The 24,000-nt window shown below is 40.9% G+C and overlaps 2 protein-coding genes across 3 annotated transcripts in view; one reads left to right on the top strand and one right to left on the bottom strand.

Moving 5' to 3' along the window:
- LOC143021811 (uncharacterized) overlaps positions 1-24,000 on the top strand; it is a 217,647-nt gene that overhangs the window by 74,788 nt on the left and 118,859 nt on the right. The gene's annotated exons all lie outside the window — the stretch shown is intronic.
- Positions 2,655-23,293, bottom strand: LOC143021932 (ileal sodium/bile acid cotransporter-like). Of its 2 annotated transcripts, XM_076179820.1 has the most exons (9): positions 22,614-23,290; positions 17,446-17,585; positions 16,121-16,326; positions 13,781-13,985; positions 11,911-12,078; positions 8,844-8,939; positions 7,877-8,050; positions 6,847-6,890; positions 2,655-3,876 (listed from the first exon to the last, which is right to left on the bottom strand). In XM_076179820.1, the coding sequence occupies exons 1-9, from the start codon at positions 22,684-22,686 to the stop codon at positions 3,492-3,494; spliced, it is 1,491 nt and encodes a 496-aa protein (XP_076035935.1). In that variant the 5' UTR covers positions 22,687-23,290; the 3' UTR covers positions 2,655-3,491. The 2 variants fall into 2 exon arrangements, with proteins under 2 accessions (XP_076035935.1, XP_076035936.1); XM_076179821.1 differs by lacking the exon at positions 7,877-8,050 and having other exon boundaries at positions 22,614-23,293.

Consider the following 24,000-nt stretch of genomic DNA (forward strand, 5'->3'; position numbering starts at 1 on the left):
ACAAGAAGCAGTTTGAATCTAAGTTATGATCACTACTTGCAATAGTTTCACCAACTTCTACATCGGTTATCATGCTTCCGCGGCTAGTGATCAATAGATAGAGTAAATTTCCATGTCTTGTGGACTTTTTACATGCTGAACTAAATAATTATCAATCACCGAGAAAATCTGTCAAGCGACTACCTATATCTTGTCCTCTTCAAAACGAGTCGAACACTCGCGCGGATTGTAGGTTGCCTTATGTACGATGATTCGATCACAATACGCGCGTTTTGAAATATACATTTACAACCATAATAATCTCTTTCACCATGTTCATAAAAAAAAAAAAAAACGCGATCAAGCTGTTCATAGAATATGGGGGTTACTCAGCAACAACTACAAAATAAATACAATCAGGACGCCGAGGTCGGCATCCTCGTATACCTTCTCGCGCCTCATGACGCCGACGTAGCTGTCATCGCATGGTAAGAGTTAAAGCTTCGGTCACACTATCACGACTCAAGTGAGTTTGTTTGAGCAGAAACGACTTCGTTTACAATTTCTTGTTTTTCGAATCTCCAATTGTCATATTAACTTTGCGTCATATGTTGAGAAGTTGAATGACGAGCCAAGAGAAGTTAAACCCATACAACTATTAGACAATTTGTTGGACTGTCCTTAGTGAGGTTTAGAATACTTTAGATGAAGGCGTCCTGGAGCTTTTCAAATTCATAACATTTAACGGGAATCGTGATAGTGTGACTAGGGCTTTAAGGTTCTGGTGTAGAATTGTGTTCTCGTCATTCTCATGTGATGTTTTAATATCAGGACTTTAGTTTCTGTTTGCAAGTGTCCTATGTGGGTGGTTTTGGTGCATCCTGTAATTACTCCTAATGCTCCATTTTGCAGTGTACGTTGTGTCTGAATTACTGCTGATTGTTTATGATGTCATATTTGTGTTTAGGTGATAGTATTTTGTCCTAGGTTGCTCCAACTTTTTCATGGGTTGATGGAGAGGATTCAGTTTTGACTTTTATTATGTTTTTGACTGCTCTCCACAGTTTGCTATTGTCAGAATTTCAATCTATTTTGCCAGTTAGTTTTTCCTGTTTTTTCTTTCTGATGTTATAAATTTGTTCTGCAATGTTACTGTTTAGTTGCTTTAGTTGTTATTTTTGTTGTTCTGTAAAATTGTGTTTCTTTTTTAAGCTTTTCTTTAATGAAGCTCTTGCATGTGTGGAGTTGAGTTTGTTTTTTATAGCCTCTATGCAAATCAAATAATTCCGACTGTCGTCCCCGGATTCGAACCGGGCACATGATTTCTCATTGCCGTCTTCCTGCCGACTGAGCTACTGACCCTATGAAATTAGATTAACAACCTCTATGTAAATGTTTCTTACTTGCTTTCTGGATGGCAGTTACTGTTTTGTTTACAGCTTTTTCCAGGGCGAGGAATTGTTCTATTTCAAGGAAAGTTCTTTCTCTGTGTCCTCCAATTGTTTCTGCCAGTTCGCTTTCTGGTAGTTTATAAAAATCCTCTTGATCGTGGGTTGTAGCTTCTCTACCAGTTGTATGGTGATCTTAGTTTTGATGTCATCAGGTGATTGGTCTTGTATGGTTTCCCATGTGGTTCGAGTTTGTATGCAAGGTGAACACATTGTTACGTCGGGTGATGTTGGTTGTTGATTGTGTTGGAGAGGTTATTTGGTGTGGGTGTTGCTGGAGTTTATTATGTTTAGGTTGGAAAGTTGTTCAGGAATTTTGTGTCCTCTTTGGTCTGCTGTTTGTGTAACAAGCCAATTTGGGTACTGCGCTTTCAAATCACCTGCCAGTATGTAGTTTGTCATTGGGTTAAAAGGTTGGGGCTGTGGAATGTAGTCTCTTGGGGTTGACGTAGTTGGAAGTGTATAAATGTTTGTGATAGTGTAGGTAGTTTTCTTTATTTGCCTTTAGATTGTAATAATTTGAGTGATGATGTCTGATTGATTGTTTGGTGTCTCGCATTTTGTTGGAGAAGGGTAGAATGATGTTTATTAGTGTTATGAGTCTACCTTTGTATCTTGTGTTGTCTTCTCTTACGGTTGTGTAATCTGCTAAAGAGGGAATTGTTACTTGTGGTGTCCCCCCCTACACATTTCCCTGAGGAGGGGGTGGTAGAATTTATTGTGTCTGGTTGTGAGCCCCTGGGTTAGCGTCTTGTGAGGTCGATGTTCTCATGGGTGTGTGTGGGGGGGAGATAGGCAATCTTCCCCCTCTCGTTGGGCAAGGGCTCCAGCGCTGCAGCTTCTTGTAGACGGAGCACGGCAGCATCCACTATTTCAGATACAATATGCAATGAAATCTTTAAAAGTTTGCTTTGTTTTAGACGAATCAGTTTTGAAGAATATTTTCTTCACATCTGTATCTAATACAAGCAAAGATATTTTTGTTAGAATAGGTTTGTGTAGGTCCTGGAAATATATATAACCAAACTTATTTTACATATTATCAAGTTCTCTTTAAGATATTCAGGATGTTGTTTGTTACAGGAACTTGATATCCTTGAGAATTTATTCAGATTCATAAATGAAGATGTAAAGGACTTAGATCCACGAGTAAAATGCTCTGTGTAGTGAATAGAAAGCGCATTTGGGTTGGAGGGGGTTAGACTTGAGAAATAACCCTTTTAACAAATCAATTGGTTTTTATTCAAAAAGATAATATTCACAAGTATATTCTTATTGTTTATATAAAAGATTAAGTTTTATCTCAGACACGAGAAACAGAGAATAAATGGGGAATCCTTCTAAGTCTGTACAGCTCGTTTGTGAACGAATAGGTGCCACGTGTAAGTAGATAAGGAGAATCAGATAGAGGACTGGTTAAACGAAAAATGTGGTGGCGCTAGAATAAAATCGAGATGTGGATTGGAAAAAAGAAATACCAAAAGAAGATCTAATGCAGTGGGTCGATCTCGCCTGTCCTTTCTACCTTAAACTATCCGTTCGACTAATACCATATTACGTCACATAATTAATAACGCGTCGGTACTTGAGCTGACTTTGTTTACATGGATTTTGAGACATGGATCTTGGGCACACAACAAAGGCTTTCACAAGTACATATATATATATATTTTTTCATTATTACCTTTCAAAAAAAAAAAATGAATTTCTAATCATGACCTTTAAAAAAAAGAGCCTTCAATGTCTAACCTGGTTATTTTTAGTAATGAAAATATATATATATATATATATATATTCATGAGTCATAAGTCTAGCAGTGTAAAAAGCATTTTCAGTTCTCACATTTTTACAACTAATTCTTGGATATTGATAATCCATATATACAATTAAATATATTACTCTACTGAAACAAAAGCGGCTCCTACATGATCAATATCACCGTCATAGTATATTGACTCGTAACTATTGTCCCCCATATATGTCTTCACCAGTTGTATTACGTTGTACGAATTGTTGTGCAATGTTACTGAGCGTGTAGGTGCTGGTAAAGGGTCTGCTAAGTTTTCAATGTTGATTCCGACGGAAGGAATTAAACCTCATACTGGGCGAAAACCGACCATCGTCCACATCCAGATCATTTTGCCCGATGGGTATACTGCCGTCGTAAAACCGACGCTGACTGTCACGACGCACGATAGACACGCTCTCTTGTCTCACGAGCGGGAGAGTGCTCTGTCGGCTGAGCGACACGTGGCGACCGTCGACGTCGTCTTCGTCATCGTCGTACATGGCTGTGTTTTCTCTCGGGAGGAAGGGTACGCCGGGAGGCAGAACGGGAAATGGGTGGATTTTGACCGGGACTGAGATCTCAGTCTGCGTTGATTTTTCGGTTGGGGACTGTGGCTCCAGGAAAAGAACCATTTCAGAGTCGCTCTGCTCTTCGCCGTGCCTGGAAAGAAGGAAGATTTAGGTTTATATTTGTGTCATTTTGACATTTGGAAATAAACTCTCCTACTGGGATTCAAACCCTCGCCAGAGCGGCTTGCTTCGTAGAAGGCGAAGATCGTACCGTCACGCCACCACGACCCTTCAACTAATTCGTTCTGTTTTGAAGGGTCGTGGTGGCGTGACGGTACGATCTTCGCCTTCTACGAAGCAAGCCGCTCTGGTGAGGGTTCGAATCCCAGTAGGAGAGTTTAGGTTTATATCCTTATCAATGGGGAGCAAACGCCGGGAGGGGGATTATCTCGCTCCACCGTTTCACTCACATGCCTTTCCACCTGGGTTATCCCGAACAAACCCCTACGTAGCCACCCTTCCCAAACCCAACAGCTCTCGGCAAAATGGGTTGACTTGCTCTAGCCATGAATTCTGTGGGCATCCTCTTCGTCTCCTCTCCAAGGAGTTGTCTTTTGTGGAGACAACCCTGCGAGTGGTACTAACATCAGGGATAGCCTGAGTTGATGTCCACGAATGCTGGTAAGAGGCCTTGTCTGAGTTCAACAGAGCAGTCGCTGATTCCATACAGTCATCAGAACGATACCACATGCTTTTCCGAAGGTAATCGGTACCAAAGACGTAAAAGCTCCTCTTGAATCTACATTCAATGCCTGTCTTAAAGCCGTACAGCAAGGTAGGTGCACAAGCGACTTGAAGATTCGGGTCTCATTTCTCCTGCATAGATATCGACGACCCAATATACTCTGATTGAGGCAATTCATAATAGTATAGGGCATACCAATCCATTGAAGGGCTTCCTGATATGACCCACCACTGTTATGCAATATATGTGAAGTTTTCCAAGACTTCAATGTCCTCGCCACATGCATAAACAGACTGAACTGTACCCAAAACGTCCTGGTCTCTATCTCTTTGCAAGTAACCTTGAATCCCAGTAATCTCGTTTTCATGTGCTGAATCGAAGACTTAAACTGCGACCTCTAGCAATTCCGCAAGAAGTGCATCATCATCCATGGGCAAAGAAAATTTAGGTGACCTTAGTGTTGTCATTGTCCTTCTGCATAAACATGGACAATGGTATATATTCTGGTTGGCCGAATCCATAATACCATGGACCAAACTAACCTATTGTAGGACTCCCTGACATGAGCACCTTGTCCATCACAATGAGCAATCTAATACAGCGGTAATTATTGTAGTCCTGCTGATCCCCTCTCCCCTCCAAACAGGGACGATTAGCCCCCTTTTCCAATGAGAAGGAATGGTACAGTACTATCCAGCACCAGGCAGTACCGCGTGAAACCTATGAATCATGGTCTCATCTCCGGCTTACAGTAGCTCTGCACTGACGTTACAGATGCCAGTCACTTTCCGCCTTTCATCTTATAGCCTTTCGCATCTCAGAGCAGAGCTGCGTCTATTGGTGGATCAGCAACTGCCACTCGAACACAAACTATAGAATGTTAACCATTTGGAAGGTCATCTGAAGCATGTATTTGTTGACTAAACTCCAGACGTTACCACCATATAGAATACTGGCATTCTTTTTAAATATCGTATGACTAACATACTAGCATGTATACTGTATTGTAGATATGGCTTGCGTCTGAATAGGGAGCGTCTTTCAACTGGAAGCTTGGGGTTAGAGGGAAGAGAAGGAAAGGGATAGCTTTTGGATTCGGCAGCCCAGGAATCCCTGACCTGGCGCAAGAAAGACATCTCAGCTCTGGTAGGAGCAACTAAGCAAAAACATCTACATTTCCACAACTCAGTGTCAGATATGGAGAACATTGTTAACAATACTAGAGTTACCACCCATTGTAATGTTAAAAGGGAATTAACAATACCGAAAGCCATCTACACACGGGACTGGTCCCTTCATTAATATTAAATCTAACGTGACTTTGGCCATTCCCCTTTATAACAGCTTCGGTAGACATGTCGCAGACTCTCACCACGCTGTGACCAAACTCATCAACCTCCACCCCCTTCCTTCCTCTCTAACCTTTCACCCCGACCCTACCAGCGCTGAGACGCCTTCCTTTCTCTAGGTCAGGGGTTCCAAGGCTGCCGAATCTAAGGTCACTGACTTTGTATTTGGTGATGATACCGTCTTTCTTGCATAGCCGTTGCAGCCCTCGAATCACTGCACAGGGAGACAAGACCACTTGGACTTGAGATTTCCTAGACCAAGACCAAGGTCCTGGAGTCTGAGGGTTTGTTGGATGACACAGTTAAGTCTGTCCATGCATTCTTACAACTTAGAGACGCTCATTATAAGTGAGATCTGTCATAACTATACAAGGCAATTGACCAATGTCCCACCTAAAGTGAGATCTCTGTTAAAAAAATAGAAAATCATAGAAAGAAAAGAAATAACTGGTAACGCTTTTGTGTTCAACTATGTATATATATATATATATATATATATATATATATATATATATATACATATATATACCGTATATATATATATATATATATATATATATATATGTATATATATATATATATATATATATATATGTATATATATATATATATATGAATATTATTAGTGAACATAATTTCATACCCTAATTCACTCTTCTAGATTGGATATCACTTTGGCAGGTTGAAACATTCCCAATTTTACCTTCCCAACACACACAATTTATTAACCCATACTTATCATATCATTCGATGATCCCATCATAAACTATGATCTCGTTTCGGTATTCTCCTCAAGGTAATAAACGCTGTTGTATTGTCGCCGACGAAATACAATACAGTTGATAAGACATGGGTAATGGGGTTAATTATTTTTGTGACGCCCCGTTGATGGTCCAACAACAGTGTGGGTTTGGTTATTTTTCTGGTTCTCAAGTGAAGTGAGCAAACGAGATCATTCACTGTTCCCTACCCGTGGATCAGAATGGGATGTGAATCATTCTCGTTTCAGAGGACGGAAATTTCTCACCTTAAATTTATTCCTTTGTCACTGCTGTTGTTCATCGTTGACGCCTGAAAGTATAGTGGAAATTGTTAGCATATTAAGGAACACACACACACACACACACACACACACACACACACACACACACACACACACACACACACACACACACACGGTGGCGCAGTTGGTAGAACGCTGAGCTGCCACGAAAGTGGCCCGCAGCTCCTGGTTCGAATCCTGCCCAGGGCCGAAATTATTTCGGTACTGCTGTGCTTCGGGTCGTTACTCTGACTCTCGTGGGCGGGGAGTTGGGGGTGTGTGTGTGTGAAAGGTCATAGCATTACCCATAGATCGGACCTACGAGCTCTGAGCTCTCTTCCGGGAGGGAAATAGCTGTCGATCACGAGTCCAACACGTGATCCAAAGACCAAGTGAATACACACACATTAAGTTTTCTACGATGTTGGCTCTCGTCTCTGGAACTGTCAACCCTTAGCCTTCTGGACTTTGTAAAGTTCGGAAGAAGAGAACTGGTAATGTTCCTTGTTCCAGAATCATGAGGACCAGTGCATATTTCATCCAGTTCTGTCAGTGCCAGTAACCATATTGTAGTCACCCAAAACAATTAGTATGTCTCATGGTGGGCACTGGTTAACTATAGATTCACAGTCATGTAAATATGCCTGTGATTTGCCCTCCATACCCACCACCGAGCCCAAAAAAGGGGGACTAGGATTTAGGTATACATATTAACATAATAGCCCCAGGGATCATGAGAGAGTATACGCACCCACCAGCTTGACATTAACGAAAGAAAGGCACGGACCGTGCTGTGTTGTCCTAGGTGGTAGCTGCTTGACTCAGGGTGTGGCTGACCCAAAGATTCAATTCAAGCAGCCCAGACTGATGGAACCCCACCCCCACTTTTTCATCATAAGCCAGAATGTCGTTGTCCCCAATTTTCAAGTTTGTCATTGGTGATTTATTTAACTTTATTACTAATCTTCCCCACCCCTTGTCCTAAGAACTCCCGGGTTAAATGGGCAGATAGTACCTCCTGCGGGACGGGGACACTGGTTAGGACGGTGTTATCGACGACCGACTTGGTATCCTCGACCGTGACTTGTTGGGAGCACCGCCAGCATTGGTACACGAGGATGAGGCTGATGATCTCGACCAGCAGTGTTACAGCGTATAGAATCGGGAACACAACCAATTGTCCCCGTATCTGTAGTTGAAATTCATAACTGAAATATTGTGGCGAGATTTAAAAAGGAAAAAGTTGTAATCTGATTTGGGAAGGTATGCGATAAGAGGAAGTTGAAAGTATATGTGAGTAAAAACAAGGTGATAAGATGTATTACAAGAGGTAAAGGTGACCGTAAATTTGAGGTAAGTCTTAAAAGGAGAGAGGTTAGAGGAAGTGATTAATATTTTGGATATTTAGGGTTACATGTAGCAAGGAATGGAGGAGTCGAGGTGGAGGTAAACTGTAGAGTAATGAAAGTACATAAACGTCTTGAAGTAATGAAAAGTGTTATGAGAAATAGGTATCTGGATACAAAGAGAGACTGTATGAAGTGGTGATTGCACCAACAACAATGTATAAGTCAAAGACCGGAATCAAAACGAGGTAGAAAGGAGAAATTTGAATATGTTTGAGAAGTATGGTGGGTGTTACGAGGATTGATAGGGTGAGAAATGAGGAGGTAAGGAGAATAGTGTGGGTGAAATAAAAGTCCGGTAGGCCACATACTATACCAAAGAAAATTTTCGTAGGCCACATACTATACCGGCACCTATATTGCTTTTATAGTTTGAGAGCGCTAACCACGGAATACACCGAGAAACGCAAATAAAAACACGCCCAGCTCTGACAAACACAGATGAACAATTGCAAACATCCCAACCTCACCCATGATATATCAGAACCAATGTATTGTACACATGAACTTCAGACCCCAGCTGCTCAATGTACGTATATCTATTTGGACATAAAGGACATGGCTGAGATACTGTACTTTGAAGTCGGAGAAGGAGAGAACGATAACGTTCATGGTCACGGGAATGTTCTGGCACCCGGTCTCGATGCCGATCGTGCGCGCTACCTTGTGGGTCTGTGGAGAAGGACGTGCGTAGAGTGAACAATCGCGGGAAAGGTACTAAGTCGGAGGACATTTCGATCCATAACATAGTAAAATAAGAAATAAATCATAATAACAATAATCGTAATACCAATGATAACAATGATGATAATAATGATAGTAATGATTATAATGATAATATAATAATAATAATAATAATAATAATAATAATAATGATAATGATAGTAATAATCATAATGATATAATAATAATAATAGTAATAATAATAAAATAATAATAATAATAATAATAATGATAATAGTAATAATAATAGTAATAATAATAATAATAATGATAATAATAATAATAATAATAATAATAATAATAATAATAATAATAATAATAATAATAATAATAATAATAATAATAACAATAATGATAATAATAATCATAATAATAATAACAACAATAATAATGATAATAACGATGATGATAATATTGTGCGTCTCTCATTCGTAAAGGAGTTGATCGACGAGGTTACTGATTGGCTCTCGTCAGCCTATCAACAGCCAACTCCGGTCCACGGGGAAAGGTGTTGGTGGGCCTTGGAACTCTCCTGATTGTAGTGGGAAGGAATATGGTTTCCTTCGTGACGTTAAGTGTTAGCTTGTACCGGGTGGCTACAAGAAATGAAAGTCAATTTGTGGGAAATACACTGTAATCTCTGATACCACTGACAACTAATGCGTGTGTATACAAAGAGAGCTGGCTGTCAACTGACGCCAAGCTGCCAATTTTGCGCGAACAGACAAGCATAGCATTTGCGATATCCAATATAATTACAATATACACAAAACAACAAAACATATGACAATTTTATAAAGAGGGGGGAACATATGATTCCCCAAATAAGCAACACACAATTACAATGTACGATAATAATGGTATGATATACAATCATACCACACTAACACAAGCTTGAATCTTAAGATGCATAGGGCCTCCTTGTGCCTATAGTCAACGTCGCTATCGAGAATGGAAAGCTTTTGCATGAGTTGGTGTCGTTCTAAGATTCCATGTTTCCTCTCACAGTGTTGATGTACAGAACATTCCTGTAGGTGGACAGCAATTACGTCTGAATGACGCGTGGGGGTCATACCAATGTAGGGGTCACGACATCCATTCGCTGGGCAAAGGATCTGGTATATCACACCGCGCTTCATGGCCCTGTTGATGTTACGTCGGGCTGCGTCGTCCTTTTTGTACTCAGTGTTCATGTAACCCCTAGAAAGGTAAACGATCTTTTTTTCTTTGTGAAAGGAGCTGTTGTCCTTTAAATACCAACGGTCAATAGTTACCTTCGCGACGCGGCGGTAAGACTAACCGTTGTCGACAAGGGTCTGCTCCGCTGTAGTCTTCCAAGAAGAACAGTGAGAAAGTGCTTGTCCAACATAGGTATTCATAACTGAAGTCTTGTACTTGTCCGAGCACTTACTCTCCCCATTGAAGCACGGGCCGAGGTCCGTCGGTTTACGATACATATTAGTATCATAGCCTCGGGAAGTTCTAGTGACTCGGACATCTAAGAAGGGAATGGTGTCTTTGTTCCCATCACACATGTGAAGCTAACCACCGATTCCTCCTCGAAGGTGCGTCGTAGTCTTTCTTGTTCTTTTTCATCGGCAATATTGACGAAGGTAACGTCAACATAACGGGTGTATAGGGTTGGTCTTGAGATTCTGCAGAAGACAAGCTACTCAACGACTCCCATGTAAAAACTTGCGAACAACACACCAAGGGGGGATCCCATGGTCACTCCAATGATTTGAGACTACAAATGGCCCTTGTGATCAACGAAGGAGCCCTTCTTGGTGTTTATCTCCAACAAGCGGTGAAGCGAGGACTCGCAGTCATAAAGGTGTGGACTGGAGTCATTTCTATAAACTCTGCCCATGATCGTTCGGATTGTCTCCTCCGCAGGTATTGATGTGAAGAGACTCTTCACATCCAACAAAGGAATAATGCCAGTTAACGGAGACCCTCCGGAGACTATTGAGAAACTCAAAAAACGATGCGCACATTTTGTTTGAGGATGTAAGGAATTAAAATCGAGTTCAGAGTCTTGCCCAAGTGATAAGTCGGAGTAGGGCACTGATTGATTATGGGGCGCAGCGGATTGTTGCTTTTGATATTGTTGTAGATTTCGCCAACATCATAGTCCCCAGGAAGGCGTGCAGTATATACGACAAAGTTGACAATCGATGATCTTGTTGGCCTCCTTCTTGATCTCTTCGATGGGGTTCCTGGTTAAACGACGAAAGTTGGAGGTATTCCCAAGAATGTCGTCCAATTTCTTTAGGTTTTTCAATTTCTTGCGTTTAATCAAGACGAAGGCCGCAGTTTTATCAGCTCTCCAAATAACAATATTTAAGTGGCAACATAGTCCTCTGAGGGGTCCTTCATTTCTCGGGTCAAAACTTGGCTCCATCACGAAAGAAACCTTCTTGTTTCCTACTAAAATTAGGAGAGTTTCAAGGCGATTACTAACACCGTTGTCCAGCATCACTATCCAAGTGTTCATACTCTCCGTGAACTGGAACCAGATGTTGATAGGTTGGCGAGAGCCAATCAGCAACCTCGTCAATCAGCTTGTTAATTTTTCTAATTCCTTTTTTTTTTTTTTGTTCTGTGTGTTCATGCATTTTTCAAATGGTACGTTTAAGAAAAATTATAGGTATTACAAAATTTATAGAGTGAGAAATGTGAGGTGAGGTATAGAACGGGGGTGGAAAGAGAAGTTTGAGATAAGGTAGAACAAATGATGCTGAGGTGGTTTAGGCATGCGGAAAGAAGGAGTGAGGAAAGGCCAACAAAAAGAGTGTGGGAAGAGGAAAGAATTCCATTGAACCTGAGAGGTGTGCGTGTGTGTGTTTGCGCGTGTGTGTTCTGGAAACTTGTAGCCCCACAGTAGCCAACAGCATAACATAACACAGTCAGCACTCACGGAACAGAAAATTTTGGCCACAACATAGCCCAGGGAGACACTCCCTATAGGAATTGCTGCAGCGGCCATCACCACGCGGAGATTGGACTTGATGACCACATGCCAGTAGGTGAGGATGATTAAGAAACCTGTGAACAAGGTTATGATCCACCCGATAAAACCACATATCTGCAACAAAGATCGAAAATCAGCTAACTGCAATGACACAATGGCGTACATTCGTGGACACAAAGGTCTTGTGAAAACCTAAAGATTTTATAATGATAACATAGTTCTTATTACTGATTATTTGAAATATATTTTCTCTACAGTAATCATCTAACAGTGAAATGGGCTTGCTTTCTTGTACAGAAAATGGATAAGCATGCGTTTATTTGCCTAATATTATTTATCTAATTGTAATATACAAGATTAGAGCTATGTTTACGGAATTCCGTCTGACTGTACTACTTCTATCTTTTTGTTCCATTGATCAGTATCTCTGTTCTGGAAAACTATATTTCTTAATATCCGTCCAGTACTTTGTCTTTATCATTTTTTTCCATGTCCTCTGATTTTTCTTTTGTCCCACAGTAAGAAATCTTCTTTGTCAGTTATGCTCATAGTTCTTAATGCTGCTGTCATATTACTGCAAGGTAATAACTAGGCTAATTAGCTTTGCCGTTGCAACTATTATAGAACAAATTGCTAGTAGCAGCGATGTAATTCAAACAATCAGGCTTCAGGACTGTAGATTTCAGTCGGCCCAAGCGTGGGTATAAAATCATATCAATTTTCGAGAATTTTAAAAATCTGGCAGAGTGGTAACGCTCGGAACTCCAAGGGATCCGAGTTCAGAGCTCGCGACGGCCGGGCCTAATGGTTTGAATCACACCGCTGTTACTAGCGATTTGTTCTATAATGGTTGCAACGGCGAAGCAAATTTGCTTAGTCCTTGCTTTCAAGTGTTGTTGGGTCTTGTAGAAAACGGGCTTCAGGACTGTGGATTTCAGTCGGCCCGGCCCTGGGCATAAGAGGCTTTTAACATTATGAGTGTCGGAGTGGTAACGCTTGGGACTCACGCTTCAAGGGACCCGAGTTCAAAGCTCGCGACGGCCGGACCTGATTGTTTGAATTACATCGCTGTTGAAAGTGATTTGGTTTGATATGTGTGTGTGCGTATATATATATATATATATATATATACATATATATATATATATATATATACATATATATATATATATATATATATATTATATATATATATATATATATATATATTTGGGGGAACTACATCCCCTGCAGCATACTTCGAACAGGGACGAGCCAGGTTTCCAGTTAGGTTTTTCGCATACCCTCGACCATGTAGTACAATGGTTCCTTTTTTTTATGTCGCCTCCTTATATCTATCTACGAGATCCTCACGCCTCCTCCCACTGTTTTATGCACATTAATTACGTGATACTATTTGGTGGCTCAACAAGCATGCATGCACATATTAGCTAACGATTATATAGTAATTATGTATAAGAAACTTATAACTACATCACTATGTGTTTGTAAACAGATTGTGTTTGTATGAATGTATATATGAATATAGAACGAAGGTACTGTTCAGATACACGTAAAATATAGAGCCTATGCATTAAAACTTTGCAGAAATGAGAGTGCAGTAAATATACATTTGATACAAATAGAGTGAATAAATACTACCCCTGAAATACACCTAATTAGGATTCGAACCATGGACTCTGTGATTACGAGTCTACAATGTCATTGTGTCTCATTGATTAAATGGTTCCAACGTGGATTTAAAATTACACAGTTCATGGTTCGAGTCCCAGCAGGGCCATTTCTTCGTGAAAGTAAGTATGGCACAATTACATACCTTAGAGATCCGCTCCGCCCAAACTCGTGTGTAGCTGCGCATGACCATCCCTATTCCCGCTGGGATGGCCATGAATGCGAGACTCGCCAGGATGTTCATGTAGGGCACCTTGAGCTCATGGGCCGACCAGCGTTGTGTGTAGAGCCACAGATTAAAAGGCATACCCCCAAACGCCAAAAGTGAGGAGGTAGTGGTCATCAGGATGCTGTGGGTTAAGTGTAACGAAGTTTCGATGCGAATCTCAGATTAAGTGGGGATACTTCAACACACGTGACAGAATTTGTTCCTATGTTTCTCTAATCAAAGCGTGTCTTTTTCTATCAAGGGGAAAGACATTTCTATTGCAGTTTAAGTTTAGTTTCTAGTTCACGAGATCGTAACACTATCATTCGTGTCACTCACACGAACATCCACTACACATACCGCCATCTCAGGACCCAGATTAATACATAACCCCCTACCCCCCAACACACACACATTCTGGAGTATATTGGAGGGCTTAAAGGTGGGCTGTTATATTGGATGAAAGATTTTTTGACAGAACAGTACGTAAGAACAATGTCATGGTGGGAAGCAGTGAGTAGCGAAGTACCACAAGGGTCATTTCTAGCACAATGAGAAATTAGTCAGTTACAGAAATAAAAAAAGAAAAGGTTCTGGGGATATTGACCACATTTACCTTCTCACATGACCAACTTATCTATATAAGAGTGGATGGAACATATAGGTTATTGACGAACAAGTGGCTTTTCACTAAATGGACAACATGGACGGAATGATAAAAAATCAGTCTCAGATTTGAACATAAGAATGGAGGGTGCGTGCAATAAACCATAAGGTCTAGACTAAGCAGTTCCATGTCCCTTACCACCTGTCATCCCTATTCATAAAGTTATCTTCTCTTAAAGTAACTAAATGTTTCAGTGCTCATTACATAGTTACTAAGTCTATTTCATTCATTAACCACTATTGGTAAACCAGTTCTGGCCTATTTACTTCTTAAACTTAAATATGTCCAATTCAAACCCACTACTAAGAAGTCCTGTCCTGCTGTCTTAATATGCTGACTCTGCCTACCTCACCCTAGTTTAAGTCCTTGACTCCTTTTAATACCTCTATTAGATTTTAGTGAATTAATATCCATTCTATAGGACAGAGGACAGAGACAAAAGCTATACCGCATATTCAAGGATGGGTTTAACTATCGCCAGATAGAGTTTAATGATTACATCTGCACTTTTGTTTGCCACCGTCCTAGCAATGAGTCCTAATACCCTATTAGCCTTATTCCTGGTACTAATGCACTTTCCTGGAGTTAAGAACCGAACTCACTAACACTCCTAAAACCTTTCCTACGTTTGAAATACTGCACTTTGAGATATCGAAGTCCATTTGCCATTTCTCTGACCATGCAAACAATTTATTATGATCCCCCTGCAGTATCCCAGCATTTTCTCCCGACTTAATATGTGTATATATATATATATATATATATATATATATATATATATATATATATATACATATATATGTGCCATGTGCAAACTTACACCACCATTCTTAAACATTGTCCAAGTCGTTTATATACATAGTGAACAATAAGGGACCCAAAACCGAGCCCTGGGGGACTTCACTTCTAACACTACCTCATTTGAATTTTACACCATTAATGGTGACCCGCTATTTTCTGTCACTAATCTATGCTCAAATCCATTCAAACCCGTTTCCTCCTAAGCCCAGGGGCTTGGTTTTATTTAGTAGTCTCTGGTGGGGCACTTTGTCGAACGCTTTGTTAAAGTCGAGACATTTTAACTATCATTGTTAGCTGTCACCTTGTAGACATTAGTGTAAAAGGATAAAATATTAGTTGCACACGACCTACCCTTTGTGAACTTTGTTGTGAGTCATGAATCGGATTATGCCTCTCTAAATGTCTCCTTTTATTATTTGGTAAAAAATTCCAGCATTTGACCTATAATTGACACGAAGGAACAAATCCAAGAAGACCACGTGTCTGAAGGATGTCATTATTTTTTTTTGTATAGATCTACCTACTCCTGGAATAGCTGAGATTATGATGTAGCTCAGGTTAAAATCACAAGCAAATTGAGAAATAAGTATGGGAGTTGGAAAAGAAGACAGGAACTCACGGTCATAGCTCCTGTCCTGTATATTACAGTTAAAAAGAATATTTAGGTAAAACACACACACACACACACACACACACACACACACACACACACACACACACACACACACACACACACACACACACACACACACACACACACACACACACACACACACACACACACACACATTCAAAGAGGGCTGCCCTACCTCAAAGCTAGGTCTCCATCCACCCAGTACGTAAAAAAGTTGGAGAAGGCTCCTCCCGGGCTGCAGCAGATGAGGAGAACCCCCAAGGATTCGTAGGGCGTCATGTTGAGTGCCATAGTAAGTCCAAAACCTACGGCAGGAAGGATGCCAAACTGGCTGATCATACCGATGACGCACCCCACAGGTCGCTTCGCATGGAGTAATAACTGAAACGAAGAATATTTTCGTTGTATTAGGTCATTAAGTGGATAGATAACGAAAGTGCTTCACTCTGAAGACATGTTATTGTGTCAGATTAAAGGTTTATTCTTAAACCTCTAACGGCCAAGGTTCCTCTCATCCGAATAAAATCGTCTGGCGTTAGACAGAACGAAACCCTTTAAGTGGCTAAACGTGGTATTTTGTCTCACAAAGGGTTAGTATAGAATATAGATAGTATTTGGTCTTTTGCCCTCACAGAGGTTTAGCACACTTTCTACCTGCTTGTTTCACCTCACTTTTTGCTGCTCTCAGATCCTGTAGGTTCGACTGGTTTGGTTGTTGTTCACCTTGGTCTTTGGATCACGTGTTGGACTCGTGATCGACAGCTATTTCCCTCCCGGAAGAGAGCTCAGAGCTCGTATGACCGATCTATGGGTAATGCTATGACCTTACACGCACACACACACACACAACTTCCCGCTCACGAGAGTTGGAGTAATGACTCGAAGCGCAGCGATACTGAAATAATTTCAGCCCTGGTCAGGATTCGAACCAGGTACCGCCAACACCACCGTACTGACAGTCTGGGATTCTACCAACAGCGCCACTGGTGTTTTAGGCGTGCAACTTGCCTCTTGTCAATTACAGGATTCAGGATAGCTGCATTTTCGTCCATCTTTCCTGAAAAGTTTGTCATTCGAACCAACCGTTTTACCACAATGCTTCTCATAAAGAAACTCGCCCAAATTCAATAAATTCAGTACTTCCCCAGGATTCCGTCCAAATAAAGATAGAGAGACAGAGAGATAGATAGAAAAAAATACACACACACACACACACACACACACACACACACACACACACACACACACACACACACACACACACACACACACACACACACACACACATACACACACACACACACACATACACACACACACACACACACACACACATACACACACACACACACACACACACACACACACACACACACACACACACACACACACACACACACACACACATATATATATATATATATAGATATATAGATAGAGAGAGAGAGAGAGAGAGAGAGAGAGAGAGAGAGAGAGAGAGAGAGAGAGAGAGAGACCTACCTCTCGCCAGTAGGTGGCCGCGCCCATGCCCAGCATGAGCATGATGAGGTTGACAAGGATCACCATGCTGTTACATCGGTCCAGAAACTGGAGCCATTCCTTCGAAAATAGTGCTCCATTCTCTATGATCGTTTCGTTACCTGAAACGATAAAAAACAAAACAAAAACAGAATGATTGTTTTTTTATTTTGATATAGTGAACACGCCAGCGCAAGTAGACTGCCCAAACTGATGGTAGAACTGATTTTTTTGTTTTTGATTCGTGTGATCTAACCTTTTAAATGTCCTATCAACTTGTCGCTAGGTGATTCCATTCACTCGAGGAAAATCCCTAAGTCCATAAGGCTGTATCTCGATCAACCTTTTGACTTCCTTTTTAGAATTATCGTAATCACTCTTTCAGTTTTTTATTAAACATTTAATACTAAAAATATTTTTCTTCATTAATACTGATTCCATTAATTCATATGAACATTAAAATCGAAGTGAAATGCATACATACTGTATAAAAGAGATAGGAATGGACCTAGTATATGTACATGGCCTTCATTGATCTAGAAAAGACCTTTGACCAAGTGCCACGAATAAGCAGATCGTGCTGACGGGATGGACACCCAAACAGGCCAGACCACTAGAGTCTGCACAGAAATTGTTAAAGTGTAGTAAGGACACAGCAAGGAGAACACAACTTGTGTATTATTTCTAATGGTATTCGGCAGGTCGGAGTAATGTCATTGACCTATAACTTACACAAGGATAAATGTATGAAGTACAGATGAAATTACAATATTTTCCCTATACCAGTGATATAGCATTTATTGTAAACACCCCTGTAGCACTCCAAGGAGCAGTGAACAAATGGGATGACAAGTTAAAATTCATCCAAGAATAAGAGAGAAATTATGATGGTTTCGAAAGGAAGACAATATAATGAAATAGATACTGAAGGATTCCCATTAAAGTTAGAGGAAAAATCATTAAGTACTCATAAATAAACTTAAATAAAAACACTACTTCCAATTTGCAGCCACATTCTCCCTTTGTAATTCTCATCACCTTATTTTTACCCGCATTTATCTTCAACTTCCTTAATCTCTCCTCTGATCCTGCCACAAGCGTAGTCTCGTCAGCAAACAACAACTGGTTTATCTCCCATTTTCCTCCATTTTATTCAACCATCTCCAATCCCCGGCTTTAGATATCTAGGTACGAATGCGGCGGGAAAGGGAGGCGTGGAGGTGGAGATAGTGTTGGGCTTGTGTAGCAAAGTCAACAACATGTATCTTGGTGATGGTAGCGGTATGTGGCCTTTTGCGAGTGGCGTGGATAGCGAGCGTGTGGAGGCGAATCTTAAACAGCCGGAGCTTTCCAGTCTTTATTCGTGTAGAGAAAAGTCCCGCTCTCACAGAGAGCATAAACCTATATATACATGGGCTCGTGGCAAGGTTTCTGACGAGGTATTAATATACATAACGCTGTTTACCAGCGAGATTATACATTTAAATGGTTTTACATGATTTATATAATTAAGGAGAAGATAATACATAGTTGTATGATATTGTACAATGGTGTCCGAACTTGGTCAGGAGAAAATTGCCTTAAGGAAAATTTATTGTGAAGTGGCAATAACATTGGTTAGCAAGGTATCAGAGGTGCTGCACAGCTGAGGTTTTTTGAGAGGTCACGACCCAGGATAACAATAGAAACTTGACCGCGGCATGACCCTTGTGTTTCTAGTGAGGTCAAGAATACCACCTCGCTTCTAAAGCGTGGTGCAGCGAGATGCATAGCATAGCCTGTGCATTTGTGCGGGAGCTGATAGATGACGTGTAAAGGCGGTAGATGTGGCACGGTAGATAGGTAGATTACTTTAGTAGGTTACGCTGTCTAGAAGCTCTAGTTATCCAATAGTAGAATGTAGATTGAGAGAAACAAGTAAATGCCTTGGGGGATTAAAAATGTAATGAGAAATAGACATTTGGGGATGGATGCTAAAAGGAGATTTTATGAAGGAGTGATTGTGCCGACAACACTGTATGGGGGCAGAAACATGGAGCATAAGAGAGGAAGAGAGGAGGAATTTGAACGTGTTTGAAATGAAATGCCTGAGAAGTATGGTAGGGGTTACTATGTTGGATAGAGTGAGAATTAAGGAGGAGAGCACGGAGGGAAAGGGAGTTGGGAGAGAGGGTTGATGAAAGAGTATTAGGATGGTTTGGACACAGGGAAAGAATGGGTGAAGAAAGATTAGTAAAATAAGTGTGGAAGGCAGAGGTGGGAGGAGTGAACATGAGGGGCGACCAAGGATGAGATGGTTGGATGGGGTAAAAAGGGGTATTGGGAAAGAGAGGAATGTCTGTTGAGGAAGGAAGGGAAAAGATAGGGGTGAGGGGAGAATGGTTGTGTATGGATGATACTGTGATGCATGGAAGGGAGTGGGTGGGGGATAGGGGGGGGTGAGGGAATAAGTGTGAATAATATTTTGACGCAGCCCAAAGGAATTTCTCCCCGTCTTCTCTTTTTATGCATGAAGGGACGGAATGTGGGGGGGGGGTCGCTGATTGAGTGAAGCGACCTTGCTGTGGATGTGCTGTATCTTACTACATTACTTCTGACCCAGGATAGTGGACGAGATGCAAAGATGACCCGTCATCCAGGAGGAGCCAAGATAAAAGGGAGGGAGGGGGGGGGAGAATGGGAATGGAGTATGTGGATGATGGAATGGGTGGCAGTGGCTTTCATGCCTTTGTTTTTTGGCTACCTCCCTTGTAAGTTAGGTAAAATTACTAAATGAAAGCAGAAATAGCCAATAGTATTTACAGCTATACTAATAATACAAGACTTATATCCACTGCTAAAGGAAAAACACATATCAACCAAGGTTAAAGTTATCATCTACAAAAGGGCAATAAGGCTTGTGTTAATCTATGGTTTAGTAAAGCGGACACTGACAACGAAACCGGGAAGTAGAATACAAGTTGCGGATGTTACAACTACCATCCGGTGTGTGTATGTGTGTGTGTGTGTGTGTGTGTGTGTGTGTGTTCATGTGTGTGTGTGTGCGTGTGCGTGTGTGTGTTCGTGTGTGTGTGTGTGTGTGTTCATGTGTGTGTGCGTGTGTGTGTGCGTGTGTGTGTGTGTGTGTGTGTGTGTGTGTGTGTGTGTGTGTGTGTGTGTCATGCATACCCCACACCCTCCGCATCATCCATGGATCAAATCACGAAAAGTTAAAATACAGGGTAAGGTCTCGGTAGAGAGGTTGGGTCATTTTACAATGTAAAACTACGGATATTGAGGTAGACTGCACGCTAAAGTAGTGCTGACCAGTGTTTCTTTTTAACGCGTCTCTTATTTTTGAATGGAATGTCTTCATGCTGAATTAATTCTCTTTTCGATGAAAAGTATGGGAATGAAAGAAGGAGAGAGAGAGAGAGAATAACAGTTATATTTGCATAGCATATGGAAACATAAGTCGAAGATAAGAGTATCAATGTGTAATCTTTTGGTAAAGAGGTGATGCATACTCTCCCCTCCCATTACTCGGACGTTTGCTCGTGTCATTGCCAACGAGGAACTTGAACAGAATGAGGCTCATGTAGTCGAAGTGTCTAGATGAGGTTCCTTGAATTTTTTTCGTAACATCCACAGGCAACCCATACGATCGGCCATGCAAAAGTTCTTGGGAGCTATCGATACACAGATTCATGTCGATCACATAGCCTGTTTTACAGTAACACAAAGAACAACTTTTATCCGAACCTGTCTTTTGGATAGACTATACCGACGAAACCGAATATTACCGCGCCAATGCACTAAACATTCGCCAATGCAAAATTCCTGATAGTGGGAATAGTTGTGACTGTTAGGGACGATAATGTTCTGCTGTCGGTGATGGAGATTTGATAGAGGGATTGTGATCTTGAGAGGCACGACTAAAACGGGATGATCAAGGTCGGTGTGGTCAACCTTGGGCATGGTGATAACGTTGAGAATCATGCGTTGGTGTCTGTTTTTATCAGCTCGGAAAGGGCAAACTGAATGGGTATTTTCGTTGGTGTGAAATGTCCATAGCATGTGAAAGAATATTGGGAGTAGAGAACGTGACCATGATTCTGTTCGAAACCTTAATGTTAATCGTGGCCTGTCAGATTTCTCTAAATACATTATCCTTCCATACCTTCCTCTCCGTCTCTTCTTTCCCTACTCACTCCCTCTTTCTCTTTTTCTCACTCTCTCTCCCTCTTCTTTCTCCACTCACTCTCTCTTTTTTATCTCTTTCTCTCTCTCTTCTTTCTCTACTCACTCCCTCACTCCTTTTTCTCTCTCCATCCCTCCCTCTCCCTCTCTTCTTTCTCCACTCACTCCCTCTCTCCTTTTTCTCTCTCTCTCTCTTCCAACACGCACACGGGGAGAGTTCACCTGATCTGACAAACCAATCAACATCGAGAAACGAATACACTACACAGCTGGTCCAACCCTTAAATAATATTCATCCGACAAACTCAATTCAGTAGCAAATCTAACAAACACTACACCACTGAAGAAGAGCTAAGAGTCTCGAAATCGCGATCTGGCACCACAGATGACCTTCTACGGAGAAATAATATCCCGAAAGCAGCGTGCTTAAAAAGAGAGAGAAAGAGAGAGAGAGAAAGAGAGAGAGAGAGAGAGAGAGAGAGAGAGAGAGAGAGAGAGAGAAAGAGAGAGAGAGAGAGAGAGAGAGAGAAATTGCCATTCCTGGTCATAAGTTACGAAGGAACGTCCAAAGAAAAATGTCCACAAGACAAATGTTCTCCGCAATGAAATGAAGACGCAACATTTGAGGTAATTCCCCCACCTGTCCGCCACAACCAAAGGAGTGTCAATAAAACGTAAGATTACAGAAACCCATCGATTTGGGAAAGAACTTTCCAAGAAAAAGAAGAAATAAAAAGGGAATTAAAGAAAGAATAAAATGGACGGGAAGAAACAAAAAATGAAAACATGAACTACGGGAAGTATTAATAGAAATTCCTACAGGACTGCAGAAGACATCAACTCTCCTTCAAAGAGAAAATGTATGACGGATGAATGACATAAACCATCTTAACATTTTATATTTGGTACAGGGTCTAACCAGGGCGACGAAGCCGGTGCTTGTATTAAAAAAATCAAAATAGCTTGCTTACCTTCCTTTGCTGGATGAACTAAGTTACTGTAAGGAGACGTCAAAGATTCATTAAGAAACAAGTTCGAATCCATTGCGTAACGTCGTATGCTTTCGTTAGCCCTTTGTTTTTTAACAAACTCTTGGTGAGAAACAAGAACACTGCCACCGCGTTCCCCGGTGTACCAAGGCTAAATCACGTTTTGACACGGCCACCCTCTTCATAAGAATATTTGCAATTAAATCACCATTGCGCATTTGACACTAAGGGAGGTAACCATACAAGAATTTACTTTCTCGCACTTGGGCCAAGGACCGAGCTCGAAACTCCATGCACACTCACGAAGACGTGGATGTCTTAGTTTGAAGTGTTTAAGCCTTCGCCGTTAAGAATAACAGTTATAGTCTGGAGGATGACTTCCATCACTGTTGGCAGTGGCGGTGCTGAGAGACTAACAGACGGATGGAGAACTGGTTAGGACAAGGCCTGATTAAGAATTGTTAAGAGAGCGTAGCTGATAAGCACTACCTTTACTGTTTTCGACTCACACTTTACAGTATAAAAGAAACCTAATCTTCCGTATGGATGTGACTGTAATAGCCTAGAAATCGATACAGCCCGCACTAAATCCATAAACAAAATTTGATGGTAGGTATGACAGTTGGTGAAAAATATACAAGATCCCATGAACACAGCTCCTGTTATCACAGTTGGAACTAAGTAGATAGCAGCGTGTTCTTTTGTTAAATGTTACGCGCACAAGAGAAAATGTTATAATTGAATGGGTGACTACATTAGATTTCTGAAGAAAAAAAATATGATCAATATATTATCAATTACAAGAATTTGTATAAGTTGATTCTTTGTGGCTGATTCAATCTCAAGTAGCCAAATAGGCGTTCCTCAGAATATGTTGTTGAACATTTTTGAACATTACACTAGTATATACAGTAATGTACAGTAATACACAGTATCCCACATTCAATTTTATTTAATTGACTTACTAAGTTTTTGAATGTAGATTGAGAGAAGCGAGTAAATGTCTTGGTGAATTAAAAAGTGTAATGAGAAATAGACATTTGAGAATGGATGCTAAGAGGAGGTTATATGAAGGGGTGATTGTGCCGACAACAATGTACGGGGCAGAAACATGAAACATAAGAGCGGAAGAGAGAAGGAGTTTAAATGTGTTTGAGATGAAATGTCTGAAAAGTACGATTGGGGCTACTAGGCTAGATAGAGTGAGAAATGAGGAGATGAGGAGAACAGGGGTGGAAAGGGAACTGGGAGATAGGGTTGATGAAAGAGTATTAGGATGGTTTGGACACATGGAAAGAATGAGTGAAGAAAGATTAGCAAAAGAGGTGTAGAAGGCAGAGGTGGAAGGAGTGAATATGAGGGGGCGTCT

This window comes from Oratosquilla oratoria, chromosome 43, assembly GCF_046742065.1.
Source record: "Oratosquilla oratoria isolate Oo_2021 chromosome 43, ASM4674206v1, whole genome shotgun sequence".
NCBI classification, from domain to species: Eukaryota; Metazoa; Arthropoda; class Malacostraca; order Stomatopoda; family Squillidae; genus Oratosquilla; species Oratosquilla oratoria.